The 18,356-nt window shown below is 54.5% G+C and overlaps 6 protein-coding genes across 6 annotated transcripts; 4 read left to right on the forward strand and 2 right to left on the reverse strand.

Moving 5' to 3' along the window:
- Nucleotides 1-2,502: 2,502 nt before the first annotated feature.
- Nucleotides 2,503-4,522, forward strand: CTAM01_05772 (FAD linked oxidase; the record flags this gene model as incomplete). Its single annotated transcript, XM_060521802.1, has 2 exons — nt 2,503-4,134; nt 4,490-4,522. 2 exons carry the CDS (start codon nt 2,503-2,505, stop codon nt 4,520-4,522), a joined length of 1,665 nt encoding a protein of 554 aa, XP_060383471.1.
- Nucleotides 4,523-7,406: 2,884 nt separating this feature from the next.
- Nucleotides 7,407-9,059, forward strand: CTAM01_05773 (uncharacterized protein; the record flags this gene model as incomplete). The annotated part of the gene is made up of 4 exons (XM_060521803.1): nt 7,407-7,466; nt 7,536-8,015; nt 8,083-8,229; nt 8,286-9,059. The coding sequence occupies 4 exons, from the start codon at nt 7,407-7,409 to the stop codon at nt 9,057-9,059; spliced, it is 1,461 nt and encodes a 486-aa protein (XP_060383472.1).
- A 696-nt stretch (nt 9,060-9,755) lies between these two features.
- Nucleotides 9,756-10,802, forward strand: CTAM01_05774 (proteasome A-type and B-type; the record flags this gene model as incomplete). Its single annotated transcript, XM_060521804.1, has 5 exons — nt 9,756-9,786; nt 9,852-9,858; nt 9,918-9,970; nt 10,026-10,413; nt 10,469-10,802. 5 exons carry the CDS (start codon nt 9,756-9,758, stop codon nt 10,800-10,802), a joined length of 813 nt encoding a protein of 270 aa, XP_060383473.1.
- A 169-nt stretch (nt 10,803-10,971) lies between these two features.
- CTAM01_05775 (CHY zinc finger) lies at nt 10,972-11,459 on the reverse strand (the record flags this gene model as incomplete). Its single annotated transcript, XM_060521805.1, has 3 exons — nt 10,972-11,291; nt 11,356-11,399; nt 11,455-11,459. 3 exons carry the CDS (start codon nt 11,457-11,459, stop codon nt 10,972-10,974), a joined length of 369 nt encoding a protein of 122 aa, XP_060383474.1.
- Nucleotides 11,460-11,926: 467 nt separating this feature from the next.
- On the forward strand, nt 11,927-14,395 carry CTAM01_05776 (DNA repair helicase rad25; the record flags this gene model as incomplete). Its single annotated transcript, XM_060521806.1, has 1 exon — nt 11,927-14,395. The coding sequence occupies one exon, from the start codon at nt 11,927-11,929 to the stop codon at nt 14,393-14,395; it is 2,469 nt and encodes an 822-aa protein (XP_060383475.1).
- A 3,287-nt stretch (nt 14,396-17,682) lies between these two features.
- On the reverse strand, nt 17,683-17,868 carry CTAM01_05777 (uncharacterized protein; the record flags this gene model as incomplete). Its single annotated transcript, XM_060521807.1, has 1 exon — nt 17,683-17,868. One exon carries the CDS (start codon nt 17,866-17,868, stop codon nt 17,683-17,685), a length of 186 nt encoding a protein of 61 aa, XP_060383476.1.
- Between the last annotated feature and the right edge of the window lie 488 nt (nt 17,869-18,356).

An 18,356-nucleotide genomic window follows, 5' to 3' on the forward strand; every position in this document is an offset into this window, starting at 1 on the left:
CAAAAAGAGAAGGGACAATCAATGCATACCTACTTTGGCCAAATAGGGGGAGCCCTTCGTTGTTTAATACCATCCCGTCCACCCACACACGCGCACACACACACATATATACGCCATCAGACAAAGACCACCTCTTTCTTAACCCTCGCCTCAACTCAAGCAAGGTTCCTTGTTTGAACAAAAAAGGGCCCAAGACAAGTACAGACGAAAGACGTCGCGCGGCCACTCACACTCACACTCACACACCCCCAGGGCATTCAGGAGAGATGCGAGGTCTCCCCTAGGCGCGCCATCGCCTCTGAAACAAGAGCCTGTCTCCCGCCGTCCCCTCTCCACTTCCCACGATCAGGATCGCTCCCCTTTCGTTGATCCCGCCGCTAACTAAATGAACCCTTCGACGAGTCGCCGGTCGAGTCTCGTCCTGTCCTCCAGGGCTCGCAAGCACCCCAAGCACTACCGTGGGGACCATTTGGCCTCGAAAGTCATCGCCCCCGGCCGCAGAGGGGTCCCCGCACACCCAACCCTCGTCCCACTCACGGTCGAAGCCACTCATGCATGCAATCATGCTTGGAGCTGATCGGCAGGGATCCCCAAGGATGCCATTGTGGCCGTGAATACCCAAATAGGGCATGCGAGCAATGTCCTGTTCCCTCCATCGTCGCGGATAAGTCAGTTTGCAAGAGAAAAGGGGAGGCTCTGTGGTCATATCTTATGCTATTCGCCTGGATCCTCAACTAACCATGCCCGAGGCCCCATGGCCCTGTTCTGGTCGTCCGTCTGTCTGCCCTTCTTTGGGTTCTTTGGAACGTTCTTGCCCCTCAGCCACTCCCGAATGGGAGGGACGGAAGACCGTTGCAAACTGAATTCCTCTGACAAGTTTGCCCAACCCCCGCCGCGCGTGTCACTCGCTATAGTGTACATCACCCGTCAAACCATACCTACCCCGAGCCAAGGCCGTCACAGGCTCACGGCCACTCGTGAGTGGATGGGCGTTGAGAGGAGTGCATGAATGAGAGCCCGGTAACTCTAACGAGGATCGCGTCAAGAACATTGGACGGAGATGAGCCAGGACGGTGCAAGCCCAGATCTCTTGAAGTCTCTCAGTTTCATCACCACGCTACCTGGTACCAAAAGGGACTGAATTTCGACTGAAGTTTAGCCGCCCTGCCTGCCTGCCCAATGCCTCGTGGACTTGAGCCCCTCGCAGACCAGATGCAAGACAGGAGAGTTACTAAATGTGATCAAGTGGTCCCTTTTGGCGTGTGTGCGTCCCGGCCATGGCTCATATTGCGACACCTTCCCGGCCCTAGCCGAGACAACAGCTCGAGATGAAGAATGATGAGGCCAGGTTTTGTCCCAAGCTTGGGAGGAATTTGTAAATTGCTGGGAGCTAAGACCAGAGGGCATGTGCCATAGGACATGTAGCGCAAAGCAATTCGTTGCGCGGGTTTCCAAGGAACTACGATGTGTTCTCTGTGATACTTGGCCTTCAGATTGTCTAGTATTCCAGACAAAGGCTGAGGAGAAGAAAGATGGCTTCGCAATACGCCGTCATTCTGTGAGGATGAGACATACAGTCCGTACTCTCGGAACTCGACGTGCAAGAGCAAATGCTGGCGAGCGTCATCTTGCGAGGATTGTCCTTGTTCCTTGGTGCTACTGTGTCTCGACAGTTGCTATGGAGACGTTGCCAGATGGCAGCTCAGTTTGTGTATTGCAACAACACGATCTTGATCAATTGACTAGGTTTTGTGGTATATGAGCAGTAGTGTCGATCAGCCGTCGGAATCAATGTCAATCTGTTTACAGACATCTTCAATGATGTCGGCGTCATGGAGATGACATGGAGTAAGTATCCACGTATCCAAGGAATGGGTCAGTCGCGTTGATGACTAAGCACGTGCCGTCAGTGAGATGAGATGAGAGGACATTTGATCTCAAAAATTTGTCGTCAAAAAGACGTAATTCTCATGCAAATCTTCAGATATATTCAGTTCCTACTCGTCTGGTGCCGACGCTCTCATAACAAGAATCGATTGCAAGCAACGCGAGCGAGGGAAATAAGGTAAGCAAGTTGCGAGGATAAAGTGGTGAGCAGCACTCTCGGTCAAACCTACAAACTTTGCCGACGGTGAAAATTTCAATTTCGCCGAATGACATTATCGGGCCTGCTTCCCCGTGGAGAGACGGGAAGGTGCTGCAGCTACAGGCGGCTCAGCAGCACTTGTCACGCACTTGGGTTGCTAATTCCGCCAAAGCCACTGCCTTGTAGAGGAATTCCACAGGGGTTTAAGTTGATTTGAAAGCCGAAATCGGGGTTTTATCATCCAATTGTCACTGCTCGCATTTTTTCTAACCTGGAAATCATCAGGTCGCCGGAATTTCTGACGAAAAAAAAAATAACAAGAAAGACCAAAAGTCTCACGTCCCATCCCGGCTGGTCTCTTGTCCTCCTCTCCTTTCCTTGCGTCCAAATTCCCCTTCCCCACACACAGTCACACAATGGCCTCCAGATCAAGAATCCAGCCGCTGCTCCGGACAGCGGCACGGAGGCAATCCCTCCTGCCCGCCGGTGGGCGGCGCGTTTTGCGGCAATCCACGGCTCCGGCCGGCGCCGCCGTCGCCACCACCCGTTGCATCACGACGACGGCCGCGAGACTGACGGACGGCGGCGGTCTGAAGGAAATCAAGCTCACATCAGCCGCCTACCCGGACATCAAGCGGGACACCCGCTTCGCCGCGGTGACGGACGCCCACGTCGCCTACTTCAAGGACCTCCTCGGCCCCTCTGGCGTCGTCGACGGCGTGTCCACCGAGGCCGCTGACGACCTGGCCGCCTTCAACGAGGACTGGCTGCGCAAGTACCGCGGCGAGTCGCGCCTTGTCGTCAAGCCCGCCTCCACGGAGGAGGTGAGCAAGATCCTGGCCTACTGCAACGAGCAGAAGCTCGCCGTCGTGCCCCAGGGCGGCAACACGGGTCTCGTCGGCGGTTCGGTCCCCGTCTTTGACGAGATCGTCATCAACATGAGCCGCATGAACAAGATCCGCTCCTTTGACGACGTCAGCGGCACCCTCGTCGTCGACGCCGGCGTCATCCTCGAGACCGCGGACAGCTACCTCGCCGAGAAGGGCTACATCTTCCCCCTCGACTTGGGAGCCAAGGGCTCCTGCCACGTCGGCGGCAACGTCGCCACCAACGCCGGCGGGCTACGCCTGCTCCGCTACGGCAGCCTGCACGGCAACGTCCTCGGCCTCGAGGCCGTGCTGCCCGACGGCACCGTCGTCGACGACCTGTGCACCCTGCGCAAGAACAACACGGGCTACGACCTCAAGCAGCTCTTCATCGGCGGCGAGGGCACCATCGGCATCATCACCAAGGTCTCCATCATCTGCCCGCAGCGCTCGAAAGCCGTCAACGTCGCCTTCTTCGGCCTCGAGTCGTACGAAAAGGCCCAGCAGGCCTTCAAGGCCGCAAAGGGACAGCTCGGCGAGATCCTCTCTGCCTTTGAGCTCATGGACGGCCGCAGCCAGGACCTCGTCCACGCCGTGCGCGGGAACAAGCGACCCCTCGAGGGCGACACCCACCCGTTCTACTGCCTCGTCGAGACGTCCGGCTCCAACGGCGACCACGACTACGAGAAGCTCGAGGGCTTCCTCGAGCACGTAATGTCCAACGACATCGTCTCGGACGGCGTGCTCGCGCAGGACGAGACGCAGCTCAAGGCGCTCTGGGGCTGGCGCGAGGGGATCCCAGAGTGCCTGGGCCACTGGGGCGGCACCTACAAGTACGACGTGTCGATCCCCCTGAAAGACCTCTACCTGCTCGTCGAGGACACAAAGGCCAAGATGGAGGAGGCCGGGCTCGTGGGCGACACGGACGAGTTCCCGGCCATCGGGGTCGTCGGGTACGGCCACATGGGCGACTCGAACCTGCACCTCAACGTCGCCGTGAGGCGGTACGACAAGCGCATCGAAAAGGTCCTCGAGCCGTTCGTGTACGAGTGGATCCAGGCGCGCAACGGCAGCATCAGCGCCGAGCACGGCCTGGGCGTGGCCAAGAAGAACTTCATCGGTTACAGCCGTAACGAGACCATGGTCGGCCTCATGAAGCAGATTAAGAACCTCTATGACCCGGTAAGTTTTACCTTTGCGTTCTGTCCTGCCTGTTGCCTTACGGCTGCCTTCTTCGTCGTATTCTTCTTCTCTCTCTTCCCCCGCTTGCTTTCCTCTTCCCATCTGGTCATCAAAAATCTCACTCTTACTTCCACCCCTGTCTGGTTTCTCTCTCTCTTCTCACACCGACCACAACGTTGCGTCACGTTTCTCTCTTACGTCCCCCATGCAACCTCCCCCCACACCACACCGTGACCGGCACCCCGGGGAACGGGTTCCTCCATCACACACTATACACACATCATAATCCCCCATATCACCGGGTTTCTCCCGTCTGCCTGGCGCCTGGAAGGAATGCTGACATTGAACCAATTAGAACGGCATCATGAACCCATACAAGTACATCTAAAGGAAGCGCCAAGATTTACGATATCCCCCCCCCCCCCATCCACATCCATCTCTGGACGGAGGGAAAGAGACAGCGAGGGGGCCAACAGCGGCAGTGAAATCTTGAACATAGCCTAGGATAGCCGGACCTAAGTCCGCCGTTCCCCCGCGTAAGATCGGGTTTGTTGCGTGCGAGTGGGTTGGAAAAGGCACACTTAGGCTATGGTCACCTTTTTTTCGGTGTGTGAGAGTGTGTGTGACTGACCTAGGCAATCACACTGCCCACATCATCCCACTCATCTACACCCACCACACCTCGTTTTCCCCTCGTCTTTGCTCTTCCACCCTCCGTCTCATCCATACGAGCAACCGAGTTTTTCTTGCTTTGTAATAACCAAAGAAAAAAAACTTTTTCTGTCTTGTCGTAAAAAAAAAAAAAGTGACGACAAGTTGTAAAACGCCCCCTAGCCAGATTTCGTTGTGTAGTAGGGAAAGACATACCTCCTAATCCGGACATATCTTGAGATCCGTCCTGGTATGTCTCACCTGGCGGGCGGTGCGGAGAAGACAGGAGACAGGATCATGCTTTTTAGGGTTGTTTAAACTAGTTAGGATATCATCACATCAATGTACTTCATAATACCAAAAAAGAAAACCGGGAGTTCACACCAACGGTAACCGATGTGAGCCAATGCCAATTCTCTCGGAGAGGGGGAGGAAGGGGTCGGTGTGTACAGTGTCTCGTGGTAGGCCTCCCTCTACTCCGATCCCTCTCAATATCTTGCCAAGAGGATCTAATACCTCACTTCCCATCTCAGATCGGATGTTTTTGAGCGATGAGGAGCCAGCAGCAGCAGCAGCAGCAGCAGCAGCAGGAAGCAGACGTGGTGTAAGTATAGATCAGGACCTGTCAGTTGTAAGAACAGCCCAACCTCACAGACCCTAGGCCTTTCAGCCGCAAGGCCCCCGCCAGCAGTTTTCGTCACTTTATAGGTTGGGATTCTTGCAGGTTCCGAGCTCCGGTCCGGTTTTTCCAAGTCAGCCCCCGCAGCCTTGGATACCGGTGACTCGATCTCACAGCTCCAAGTCATCCATCATGGGGTGGGTTCCAGGTTCTTAGACTGCTAGACTGCCAGACGTGCAGCGCCCAGTAATAACCATTAGGCTGGGAAAATCCACCAAGAAAAGGTAGAAAAGAAAACGAAACGAATGGGGTGATATGCGGTACCAGGTTCGTGAAATCACCAAGAAAACGAATCGATTGGCTGAGGTACGTCCCAGCCCACCGATCCTGGAGAGGTAGGTGTTGAACTGCAACCCTCCAATGGTATGGCGTCGTCACCGACTCCCGGTCCGGTGGTCGCGGTGGTGATCATCAGAGGGTTCCGTCTCTGGGTCTCTGGGGTCTCTGGGGTCTCTGGGGTCTCTGGGGGTGGTGGTTCGCGTGAGTCCTCAATTGCTTGGTAAACTCCCAACTGTATATCCGTAATGTAATCCGCAGACAGTAGTGTAATATGTACCCCTGTCGACTACCTTTCAACCTGGTGTATGTCTCTCGGCGGCCCCCTGGACCGACCGGGCTTTCCGTGCGCCGTTTGGCTGACGGTGAGTGGTGACAGGTGCTGGCGGCCCCTGGGCACCGACAATCTCACCCCCTACCGAAGGCTGCTGTTCGCTTTGCTGCGCTCTCATTTGCTGCTTTACTTTGACGCGGCACTTGGGGAACGGCCGCACCGACGTCAGCCTCGGTGTCAGCCAATCACGCCGTCCAGAGCATCCCGTCCTGCAGACTGCTCCGCCAGCCGAGGGTGGGGCTCTCTTTCGAGCAAGTCGCACCTCCGAGCCGAACCCCTGTCTGTTCGGTCTGCTACGGCATGCAGCCCTACGGGGCCTTGCCTGGAACGTGCACTCATCCGCGCGCGGGGGACAATGTTCTCATCTACCCATAGGTAGTCTCATCGGACTGGACTGAGACGGAGGGATCAGAGACGGTTGACATCAATCTTGTTTACACTTTTTATTAGCATCGATCGATAGTCTCTCTCTCTCCGTCATTCTGCCTGTCTCTGCGTGTATGTACTTACTTCCCTGCTGCGGGTGGCATTGACAGGGTGCAACGATCCCTTCTGAATGGCCGAGGCATCTCGGAGCATCTCACACATACGAATGCACACAATCGGTGCTAAATCACGCTCACTTTCCTCTTCCAGCCTGTCTCGCCCACTGATTTGCGTTCGTGGCCTTGTCTTCCAAGGTTTGGGTTTTGTAAAAAGAAATGTCCTAGATATCGGTTAGATTCCACTCCTCGTGTAAGGGGAAACGAGCAAAGATGGCCTCATCACCTTTGCTTCCACCCAACCTACTCATTTACCAGATGTTACTGGTATCGCATCTCGGCTGCAACTCACCCGGCGCAATCTACCCGCACCATGCCTGAGACCACGACAAGAACGGGCATCGCATTCGTTGATCGTCTCGGGGCCGCCTGACTGCATACCGCAGCCGCAGTCGTCTTATTCGTCCCGGGGCGAACCAGACCATGTGTGATTCCCGCGCCCTTGGTCCCGTCTCATACGTTGTCGCGGTCCACCTTCGGTAGTAAGGCTGCATCACACCATCAACTGGCTCCCGCGAGGGGGGCTTGTTTGAAGCCAAGTGTATGGTCTACCTTGGGTCCCACAGCCTCTCCGGTGACGGCCAACGTAAGAAGCTCACTGATCCGCGCCCTCCTCTCAGTCTTGGGGGCCGTTTGATGCCTGCTTCCCCCTTGCGGCTCCTCATTGTGATATATATCGACCGTCCAGTACGTCTTCTTCCCTGTTCGTCTTGACGAGAGAGTATTATCGGTTATGGTCATTCTGTCTTTGCAATAACCTGTCTCTCACCAAAACGTCCGAGTTGTCAACATGGTTGGAGTCCGCGGCAAGTACAAGGGATGCGAGACATGCAGGGCTCGAAGAGTCAAGGTAAGCACTCTAAAGGCGTTTCGACAGCAAAAAAAAACGCCCCCCGCGGGCTGACATGTCAACGGTTAGTGCGATAACGAACGGCCACACTGCCGCAAGTGTATCGAGAGCGGCCGCGAATGTGCTGGCTACGAACGAGAAATGGTCTTCATCACCGCAACCATAGACGACGCAGGCCGCTGCTCATCACACCCGCCCCGCCAAGTCCAGTCGTCTTCTTCCAGAGGTTCTAGGAGAAGCCAAACCGTGGACGAGGTTCCTCGCTTGGTACCGACAGAACCGTTGATGCCGGCATGGGATGACTTGGTTTCCGTGTCCGACAACGGTGTCGTATACTCGATACAGATCGCGGCATTGCACACCAGGTTCCAGAACATCATGAGGGGACCCGAAGGGCAAAGCCAAGTAAAGTTCCGGATGGCCCTACCGCCATACTCACCAGTTGATATGGAGACATGGGATAACGGCGGCAACATGGACCTAAATGCGCAGAACATGGTCAGTCTGCTGCCATCAGGGAATGACAACGGAGCCCCCGAAGGTCTTTGCGTATTTTTATTCGAGGTCAGATGCCAGTTGGTCGTCGCGGAAGAGCGTGTGCTGACTATCCTTGTAGCAAAATCCATCCTTTTTGGTGACCAACGGCATGACACCCTGGAGTGTCCCCCAAGAGCATATGGACGTCGTCAAGAAGCTTGGACCGGAACAATTTCGTCAATTCCCAGCCCACCACTATTTCGTCAGGGTATATAGGTGTAATGCTGTAAGATACGCGTCGTTGGCCCTGCGGATGAACTAAAAAGCTGACTTGGTGCCAAGATCATACTCGCTCTCTTACACCGAAAGATGACGTTTCTTTCTTCGTTCGAATGGTGCACTACACCGTGGGAACAGCACCCTAAGACGTTTCTCGACAGGCTCTTTGACATCATCGCCGGGTTGCCTGGCATCTTCTCTCGCGTCGACCGAACGGTACCCTTTGCTGCAACCTTGCAGCGTCGATTAAAGGCACAGGAACTGTTGGAGAGCTGCTTGGAAATCGAACGGAGGCTGGAGGAGTGGGAGTCGTTCGCCCGCGCGCCTACTGCCGAGCACCCGTATGCGTACTGGATAGAAGAGCCGGATGATCCAGATGCGCAGCAGCTACCCTTTGCAGACAACTTTGCCTTCAAGGACGGTGTGTCGTCCGTCATGTTCCTGTACCACTGGATGACACTGCTGCTCCTCCACCGCTGCATCGAGTGCCTGCACCACACCATTTTCCAGCCTGTCATCGAGGACTTTCCCAACATGTACCCGGATCTGCCTCCGAATCTGCAGATCAACCTGGGGAGGTACCAACAGAGGCGGGAGTTTGCGTCAAGAATCTGCAGGGCACTCGACTTTGCGCTGTCGACGACAGTTCAGCCGGACATGTTGGTTGCACCACTAGCCGTGGCCATGGAGTTCTATCGCGAGATCAATGCGTCGTCAAGGGACGGCGAGCTCGAGATTATGTGGTGCGATAACTTCAGGCTGCGTTTGACCTCCAAAGGTCACGATATTGCCAACGTTCTGCAGAGCAGATCATGGACCGACATTGCCAGGTTCTGAGCCAGCTGGCTACTCGCTCCGTCTGCCTGACAATTGAAAAGGGGAGTAACGGGTCCGATCAAAACATGGTGGAAGGTATGAATTGGCGCAGGCGCATTGCATTTCTGAGAGTATCAAAGTCGAGAGCGCTGGACATTTGACGTTCGACCTGATGTAGAGGGTATTGGTGGACTGCCACCCCATATCCTGCCATGTATTGTTAATATTGTGATGGAAAACTAAGAGGTGTGTTGTAGAAGCCAATCTTCAACGAAATCTAGAGATGTCAAAAGAACATTGCAACCCATCTGGTTTGTAGTTCATGAACGAGTAAAATGTTACGCACGGGGACTTGTAATTCAGAAGGTGCTCGTTGACATACAACCTGTACGTGGCTGCTTGCCTGAGCTTCCATCTGGCGGGTGTGATACGGATAAGCGCACAGACCTCTAAGCTCGAGTGACCATTACCCGGACTTTCCCCGGCCCTGCAGGAGCTCCTGGAGCTTTTCAGCCTTTCCCACGCCAGCAGGCGCCAAAGCTTCGTCAGACCTGCAGCCTGCCTCTCTTGACCTTACCTTACCTCACTACTCCATCCACCCTCAACCGACCGCACCTCTTCAATCACGGCGATTGTCCCACAACATCCAAGCAAATCGTCAATCCACATACCACCACACATATCTCCGATAATCCGTCCCTCAATCAGTCAGTCACCATGGCTTCAGGATACGACAGAGCGTTGTCCGGTAAGGGCCCCCTCCTTGTTGCCCCCCAGCTCCACTGTACCAAGCTAACATGCACCTGCAAACAGTCTTCAGGTTCGTCACGGTTGCCCCTGCCCCGGAAATAATTCATGATCCCCAACTGACACCGTCAGTCCTGATGGACACGTTTTCCAGGTCGAGTACGCTGGCGAAGCTGTCAAGAGAGGTAATGCCGCTTGCCCGCCGCAATCAAGGGCGGAACCAGCTAATCATCGGCATAGGAACGTGTGCGGTCGGCGTCAAGGGTACAGATGTCGTCGTCCTCGGATGCGAAAAGCGATCAGCCATGAAGCTGCAAGATACCCGAATTACCCCCTCCAAGATTCAGCTCCTCGACACCCACGTCTGCCTGGCATTCGCCGGATTGAACGCCGATGCTCGTATCCTCGTCGACAAGGCGCGGTTAGAGGCACAGTCCCACAGACTGACCGTCGAAGACCCCGCCTCCATCGAGTACATGACCAAGTACGTTGCTGGTGTCCAGCAACGGTACACACAGAGTGGTGGTGTCCGTCCCTTTGGTATCAGCACCTTGATTGTCGGCTTCGACAGCGGCAGCAAGGTCCCCCGCCTTTACCAGACCGAGCCCTCTGGCATCTTCTCCGCATGGTACGAGCGACTACTCTATACTATGCGATGCGGTGCATCTGCTAACACCTTGCAGGAAAGCCAACGCCATCGGCCGTTCCAGCAAGACCGTTCGCGAGTTCCTCGAGCGCAACTACAAGGAGGATATGGACAGAGAGGCTACCATCCGACTCGCCATCAAGTCTCTTCTCGAGGTTGTCCAGACCGGAGCCAAGAACATTGAAATCGCGTTGATGGCACCGGGTAAGACGATTGAGATGCTGCCCGTGGAGGAGATTGAGAACCACGTCAAGAGCATCGAGCAAGAGAAGCAAGAGGAGGCGGCCAAGAAGAAGACTGGACGCACACCCGGCACCGGAAGCGCGGCGATCCTCACAAGAGGCTCGGGCTCGGGTGACGGTGATGAGTAAGGAAATGACTAGGCGTTGCGGTTCGCGGATAGACGACACTCATGAGGGTATCTGACCAAATACCAATGTATTACCACCTTTAGACCGTGGAAAATCTACAAAAACGGTGTCCATAAAATCGCTTGCTGCCACACTGATGCTCGTAAACCAGCTAAACCCCCCCCACAGTTTAGCCCAGCTTGTCCGCATCGTCTGTTGGGTCGAATATTGAGCGTCCGGCGATTTGGCGGACACGCTCGTCCTTGATCATGCGGCTGTCCTTGCGCGCGTCTTCGCCCTCAACGGAGATGGCTGCCTTGGGTGTCTTTGCCTCAATGACGAAGTGGTTGTCGCAGTGCGGGCAGTATTCGTCGGCATCTTCAAATTCCTGGGCGTCTTTGCGGAAGCACTTTTTGCACTTCTTGCAAGCAAAGACCATTTCAAGGCTCTGAAGCAGGGGGTGCTTTTCCTGCTCATGGTGACACTCAGCGCAGTCGAACCATTTTTTGCCTAGGAAGGCAATCAAATTAGTCGGGTGTAGCTTGGGTTAGTGGCAGAGGGGGATTCGACGCACAGCAGGGTGACCTGATTGCGACTTGCGCGTTGAGAATGTGTTTGCTGTGGTGAGATGTTAGCTTGTCGGTCAGGGGTTGTGGGTTCTCGCTTGGCTCACCACATAGCGGGCTGTCTTCGCGGTATAAAGCAATAGATCGCGTTGTGGTTACAGGTGCGTCGCGGTCGACTGGTCAAATCGAATGTGTCGCGGTTATGAGTTGGCAAGTCGAGGCAATGGGGAGAATCTTCTATCAAAGATTTGGCGGTGCTGATAAATTTGGCGGGGTCTGGATTTATCGCCCAAGTCTTCCCTCCCGGTACCTACTTACCTACACCTTGCACCCCGCGAAGTCGCTCTGTAGTGGTCTCCACTTAAGGTGCCGGCCAGTGACAAAGGGTGCCACCCCTGTAGGCCGTACCCTTTGCCTGCGAAACCTTAGGTACCACTTTAACGCCGACGCTTAGAGTTGCTTACCTTTCGCCGATGCGTGCCTGCAGGCTACATCATCCATCCACCCATTTCCTAGGTTTTTTGATTTCACCACCATCCATCTCCTATCTCCCCCCCAACAACCCGCAATCCTGTCACGATGCCACCGAAGAGGAAGGCTCAAGGGGCCGCCACCGGCAGCTTCAAGGCAGGAAAGGGCTCTGTAGCTTCAACACCTGGGGGCGCCACCCCCAGGAGTATCGCCAGCGATAATGAATCGGTAGCGGATCCCGTGAGCGAGTCGGAAGACGAGAATCTCGAGAAGAACGTCGACAAGTTCTCCGTCGAGGCGTACCTGGACAGGCCCAAGACGAACGGCCATGAATCCATGACTGGACTTTTCAAGAAGAAGCGCGACTTCTCCTTCCTCCAGCTGAAACCCGATTATCAGAATCGCCCGCTCTGGATCGACCCTGCCAAAGGCCGTATTTTCCTCGAAAGCTTCAACCCGCTGGCCGAGCAAGCACAGGACTTCCTCATCACCATTGCCGAACCAATTTCCCGGCCGTCCTTCGTTCACGAATATGCGCTCACGACACACAGCTTGTACGCTGCGGTCTCTGTGGGCTTGTCACCCCAGGATATCATCAACACTCTCGATCGGTTTCTGAAGATGCCTTTGCCCGACAGCATTCGCAAGTTCATCGAGGGCTGCACGCAAAGTTTCGGCAAAGTCAAGCTGGTGCTTAAGAATACGAAATACTTTGTCGAGAGTACGGATCCGGTCATCCTGCAGAAGCTGCTGAAAGACTCCGTCATCGGACCGCTGCGAGTACACGGTACGGAGGAGATTACCACAATAGCGGCTCCGAAACAGGGCCCTCTGGTCATTCCAGGCACTGCCAATGCTGCTGGTGTGCGACAGGCAGAAGAACAAAAGGCCAAGGGACGCGAGGGTGAGGTGAAGGAGGGCGAGGTCTACGCGGCACTGAACGATGACGACGATGACGATCAGGAGATCACGCATGCCTTTGAGATCGGGGACGAGGCAGTCGAGACCGTTCAGAAGAGGTGTCTTGAACTGGAGTACCCGGTGTTGGAGGAGTACGATTTCCGACGAGATGAGGCCAACCCGAACCTGGAGATCGACTTGCGCCCGGGCACCTTGATTCGACCCTACCAAGAAAAGAGTCTGAGCAAGATGTTTGGTAATGGACGAGCCAAGAGCGGTCTGATCGTCCTTCCTTGCGGTGCTGGAAAAACGCTTGTCGGTATCACCGCAGCTTGCACCGTCAAGAAGGGCGTCATCGTCCTCTGCACCAGTTCCATGTCTGTCGTGCAATGGCGAAACGAATTCCTCAAGTGGTCCAACATCAAGCCAGAGGATATCGAAGCATTCACGTCAGACAACAAGGGCAGAATCTTCCCGGGTAACACCGGTATCATTGTGACCACATACTCCATGGTGACGCAAACCAGGGAGCGTTCTCACGAGGCCAAGAAGATGATGGACTTTTTGCAGACGCGAGAATGGGGTCTGATGCTTCTGGACGAGGTCCACGTTGTCCCCGCCAATATCTTCAGAAAGGTCACCTCGTCCATCAAGACACATTCCAAGCTTGGCTTGACCGCCACACTGCTTCGTGAAGATGACAAGATCTCAGATCTGAACTTTTTGATTGGCCCCAAGTTATACGAGGCGAACTGGATGGAACTCAGCGAACAAGGCCACATTGCCAAGGTTCAATGCGCTGAGGTCTGGTGCCCCATGACTACGGAATTCTACGATGAGTACTTGAAGGCGTCGGCCAGAAAACGCGCGCTGCTGTACATCATGAACCCGAGAAAGTTCCAAGCCGCTCAGTACCTCATCAACTACCACGAGTCTCGAGGCGACAAGATCATTGTCTTTTCGGACAACGTCTACGCTTTGAAGACGTATGCTGAGAAGCTGGAGAAGGCTTACATTTTCGGCGGCACTGGACAGGCAGAGCGCATGAACATTCTGCAAAACTTCCAACATAACCCTCAAGTCAACACATTATTCTTGTCAAAGATTGGTGACACATCCCTCGATCTTCCCGAGGCTACCTGTCTCATTCAGATCTCGTCACATTACGGTTCTCGCCGTCAAGAGGCGCAGCGACTCGGCCGTATCTTGCGAGCCAAGAGGAGAAACGACGAGGGTTTCAATGCCTTCTTCTATTCCCTGGTGTCGAAGGATACCCAGGAGATGTACTACTCCTCCAAGAGACAGGCGTTCCTGGTCGACCAGGGCTACGCCTTCAAGGTCATCACGCAGCTCGCCAACATCGAGAAGACACCTGGCCTAGCCTACGCCGCGGCGAGCGAGAGACGAGAGCTCTTGCAAAAGGTCCTCATCGAAAACGAGGCCGGCGGCGAAGACGAGGTCATTGACGACCTGTTCCACAGCGGCACGATGGGCCGCGCGCCGGCCAGGGGCAGGAAGAAGGCCGCCGCGAGGAGGACGGCTGGTCTGCTGGGCGACCTGTCGGGTGGACAGGACATGGCCTACATGGAGCAAAACAAGAGGGTCAAGCTCAAGAAGGCAAAGGGAGAGAGCAGTGCCTTCTTCAAGAAGATCCAGAGAGAGAAGGCCAAGCGATAGATTGCAATCACGAACGGGTTTACGGCGTCTGTGGGTGGGGAATTTAGGGAAAGGCAAACGGTGAATTTGAAGCCGCTTCACTGTATTATAGATCATACACAAACACGCCGTGGAGGCGCAAGACTGGATGCGGTGGGAAAGATCAGATAAATCTGCACATGATACGATATTATTCGATGACAAGTCAAAGGCCCAAGCTGTTGTGCCAAGCCCATGCAAATATGGTCAGTATCATCTCTAGGAGTACGCAGACAATATCCAACGAGGGATAATCGTCCATGCCATTAGGCTATAATCTACTTTCGACTCGTCCGGTCTCCCCAACAAGAAAGGGAATTTTTTTCGTGGACTTCACTTCCCCCTTTTCCCCTGTTCCAGTTTCACGAAGGAGTTGATTCTGGCAAAGGCAAACAAGAACCAAGAAGAAGAAAAAGAGAACAAACGCGGCAAAATCGTGGTTGCGACTGTCGAAAAACGGCTCGTAAAACAAGATTGGACTTTTGGATTCCATGGGTGCATAGCTATTTTTGGTGAGCGTCATTCCCGGGGTATCTTAACGATGTCAATCGATCAAAGTCGTATCTACGTAGTTACGGCTGTAATGAGAATTCAAGAAAAGGTCAAAAAAGTGATTACGGGTAGAGCGAATACTCGAGTCGCCCGTATGCCACCCCCTTTCTCCTGTTCGTAGTCGAAGACCGGGGGTAGGAGGCGCAACAACATCAACACATCGTTTGGCTTTTCTTCTAGGCCCATCTATGCGGCCGGATAGGATCTTTCGGTCAGAACCTACCAAGTCCTTCACGTGGGCCGCATGGGCGAATGAATCAGAAGCAAATGTGTGTGGTCTTGGCAGACAGCGGGTTGAGTCGGATTGCTGCATTTACCATCATCTTGCGTTGCCTATCTGGCAGATCTGGGCATTGTTCCGCGCGGCTGGGGTATTCGTACTGGAGGCCCGAAGGAATACTTGGCGTCCGGGTTGGGAGATGAGCGTCCCATGTACCCGTACCGTTGCCATCTCACAAATCGCATGCAGGACTCGCTACGCCGGAAGAGGTGTACAGCAGTAATGGCGGCATGGCGGTGAACAAGCAGAGGAAGGCGGTGGTGGAATATGCTGGCGACGACGTCGTGTTGAGGTGGTGAGAGTGAGAAATGACCTGTGTCACGGAGAGTGCTTGGCAAATGGCAGTGGTTATCGGCTCTCTACTCGGCGGATGGTGTGCTAGGTCTGGACTCCGTCGATGCGACGGACGGAAGAAGCGACCGGCAGTCCGCGGGCTAGGGTTGTGATAGACAGTGAGAATGTCAGAAATGCCGTATTGGAGGCGCATTGCCCTTCCGCGAGTTCCTTATCGGCAAAGGATAAGCCAGTGTGGTTGAGCTGGTGATCAACTGTTCTTCTCAGGCGACTTTGCCTCTACTGTGGCAAAGCCAACAAACGGGACGTACGGGTTCCCCAGACAGGCATCCATAGATCATCGGTTGGGCAGTGCTGACGACTGAAAGGCCCCCGTTGTAAGAGATATGTTGCGCCTAAAAAAGAGTCAATGGGCATCAGGATGAGGGATATGCTCCTGGGGACGCCGACGGGTTTCATAGGCTGCCGTGGCTTGCAAATGGCACCTGCTTGATAACATTACCATAGCCATGGGCAGCGAATGAGTGTCTCTGGTAGGGGGTTGGATGTTCCCTGACAAGACAAGGTACCACTCGCCGGGAGCTTGGTCGGACTGATGGTCTTCTCGGCCGGGATGTCCTGTTGGAGGCGAAGTGCCACGCCGTTTCAATGTATAGGGGTAGAGAGACATTATTCGTCGGTGGTATTGTGACCACGGGAACATTGATGGTGCGCGCGTCCGGGAGTTTAGCCAGTTTCCTACCGATTGTGAGGCGGTCGCAAACATGCCAGACGCTTGCTCGTCAGGTACCGGTGGTAAAACCCCGGATTCGCGGTGCTAATGGGAGTAACGGACGAATTTGACTTTGGTATACGTACATGTGTACTCCGTACGCCTGCACCGAGTATTCGTAGACAGACCAGTTGAGGGGCACTAATTGTGTGGGATACCTAGACTGTATCTTAGGTCGATGGTAGTACTGCCATTGCTGTACATATATATCAAACGTAGGTAGTGGGATGTCTTGGCTGGCCCATTAGGCAGTGCTGGGTAAGTATGCATGTGTTCACATGCTGGAGTTGCGCTGACTGCAGCTGAAAAGATGGTCAGTCAGGAATATCAGGGATGGACAGCGTCGAAGAAAGCCATGAGATGCAGCGAAGGAGGGTAAGAGATGAGATGTGCTGGCACAAAATGACGTACTAGAGCCATGTAGTGTACACCAGAGGCTGGCGTGGAAGGGAGGGTAGGACGTGGTGCCCCTGTCACGATGCAGTTGCTCTTGTTGCTCCTTTGGGCGTGAACAGCACGCGTGCGAGTGTCTGCTTGGACAGACGGGCGACATGTTGCTGACCCACCTAAAATTAAAGTTACTTGGCACTCCTCCGCCAGCTTGGTTGGGGGATTCTAGGGATTTTAGGGGATTTTGTTCTGGCGTGTCTTGGAATGGTACGCCACGAAACAGATCTCGCGAGTCGCAACCAATCTTACCTTGCGTAACCATTAAAATGGCAGGCTAAGTGTTTGGTGCCACGTTAAGACAGACCGGTGGACGAGATCGGAGCAGACCGACGCGTGCCGAGGGTGCAGGCGTGTTGCAAGCTGTCCCAACTCCCAAGTAGGTACCTTGTGTAGTAACGCATGGGGGTTTAAAGGACCAAGACTCGAGCGGGCGGACGCCGATGCTGGATGTCGCATAAAGATAGTAGCACATGAATGATGTGCGCATATGATTGGCGATCAATCCGACAAGTTTTCGACATGATGCTGCATCCATCTGCTGTAGCAGGGGATATTTGGTGCGATCAACCATCCAATGGTCTAGAAAAAGGTATGCAAGAGGTAAGGTGGTGCAGGCCAGTGTGAGGTGATCAGCCTTGATATGACTGACGTGAGGTGACTGCAGCCGCATCCGCGGTGCTCCCGAGATGTTCTGATCCTCCGTACACATTCGGTAAGCACGCAAGGTGGTAAGGTGAGGTGCGGCGAGGTGAGGTGCTGCCCGTTGTAATCTCGATTCTCGAGGCTCCCTCCTTCCACAGCCCACTCCATCGTTCTCGTAAGAGGTGCACTGGCGACGAAGTACCTAGGGTACATCTGAGATGTATCTCTTCTGTTCCATCCGCGGTGGAGCCGCAGGTACTTCCCAGTGCCAGGAAAAGCTTAGCTCGGTACGGAGTACCTATCGCCCAGGCACCGCAAGGAAAGGGTCTGCGTCGGTCGAACTCGACACACTTTTCCACCGAGTTTCCATGCCAGGTTCCAATGGTGCCAGTCCAAAGTCGAAAGTGCTGACGGGACGGTTACCTTTGGCGTCTCCAGTTCCATGGCAAGGATAAGAGTGGACATTGCAGACTGTGGATGCTGCTGGATGCACCGCGGTTGGATGGCTGACCACAAGGACCTCTTTGCGGTCAACTGTCAACTCCACACTTCAGACTCCAGTCTCCAGAGTTCCAGGGCAAGCGTCCAGAGCTTAAGGTACTTACGCCCCCCGACACGCCCCCCGACACGCCCGCAAGCCGATTGCTTCCCTCCCTTTTCTGATTAAGGAAAAATAAAATAAAAATAATAACAGCGAGGGAAAAATTGGATTGACGCCTTCGTTTCGTCTTGGGCTGTGGGGGGTGGGTAGGAGAGCACAAATATCTGCCTACCTGGTACATTAATGCAGTCTGGCACTTCTTTCCCATCTTTCTGCTCTCGTTGACCTTTGTCATACGAACAGTCGCGCCTGCAGCTCAGGTTGCTTCTTCCTTGTGAAGAGCCAAGTGTTGAGCCACTTCCCACTTCGAGCCGTAGTGGTGCAGCGTGCTTGCTCCCTGGCTCATCTGGCG

The sequence above is a fragment of the Colletotrichum tamarilloi genome, assembly GCF_030869305.1.
Source record: "Colletotrichum tamarilloi strain Tom-12 chromosome Unknown Scaffold_15.1, whole genome shotgun sequence".
NCBI classification, from domain to species: domain Eukaryota; kingdom Fungi; phylum Ascomycota; class Sordariomycetes; order Glomerellales; family Glomerellaceae; genus Colletotrichum; species Colletotrichum tamarilloi.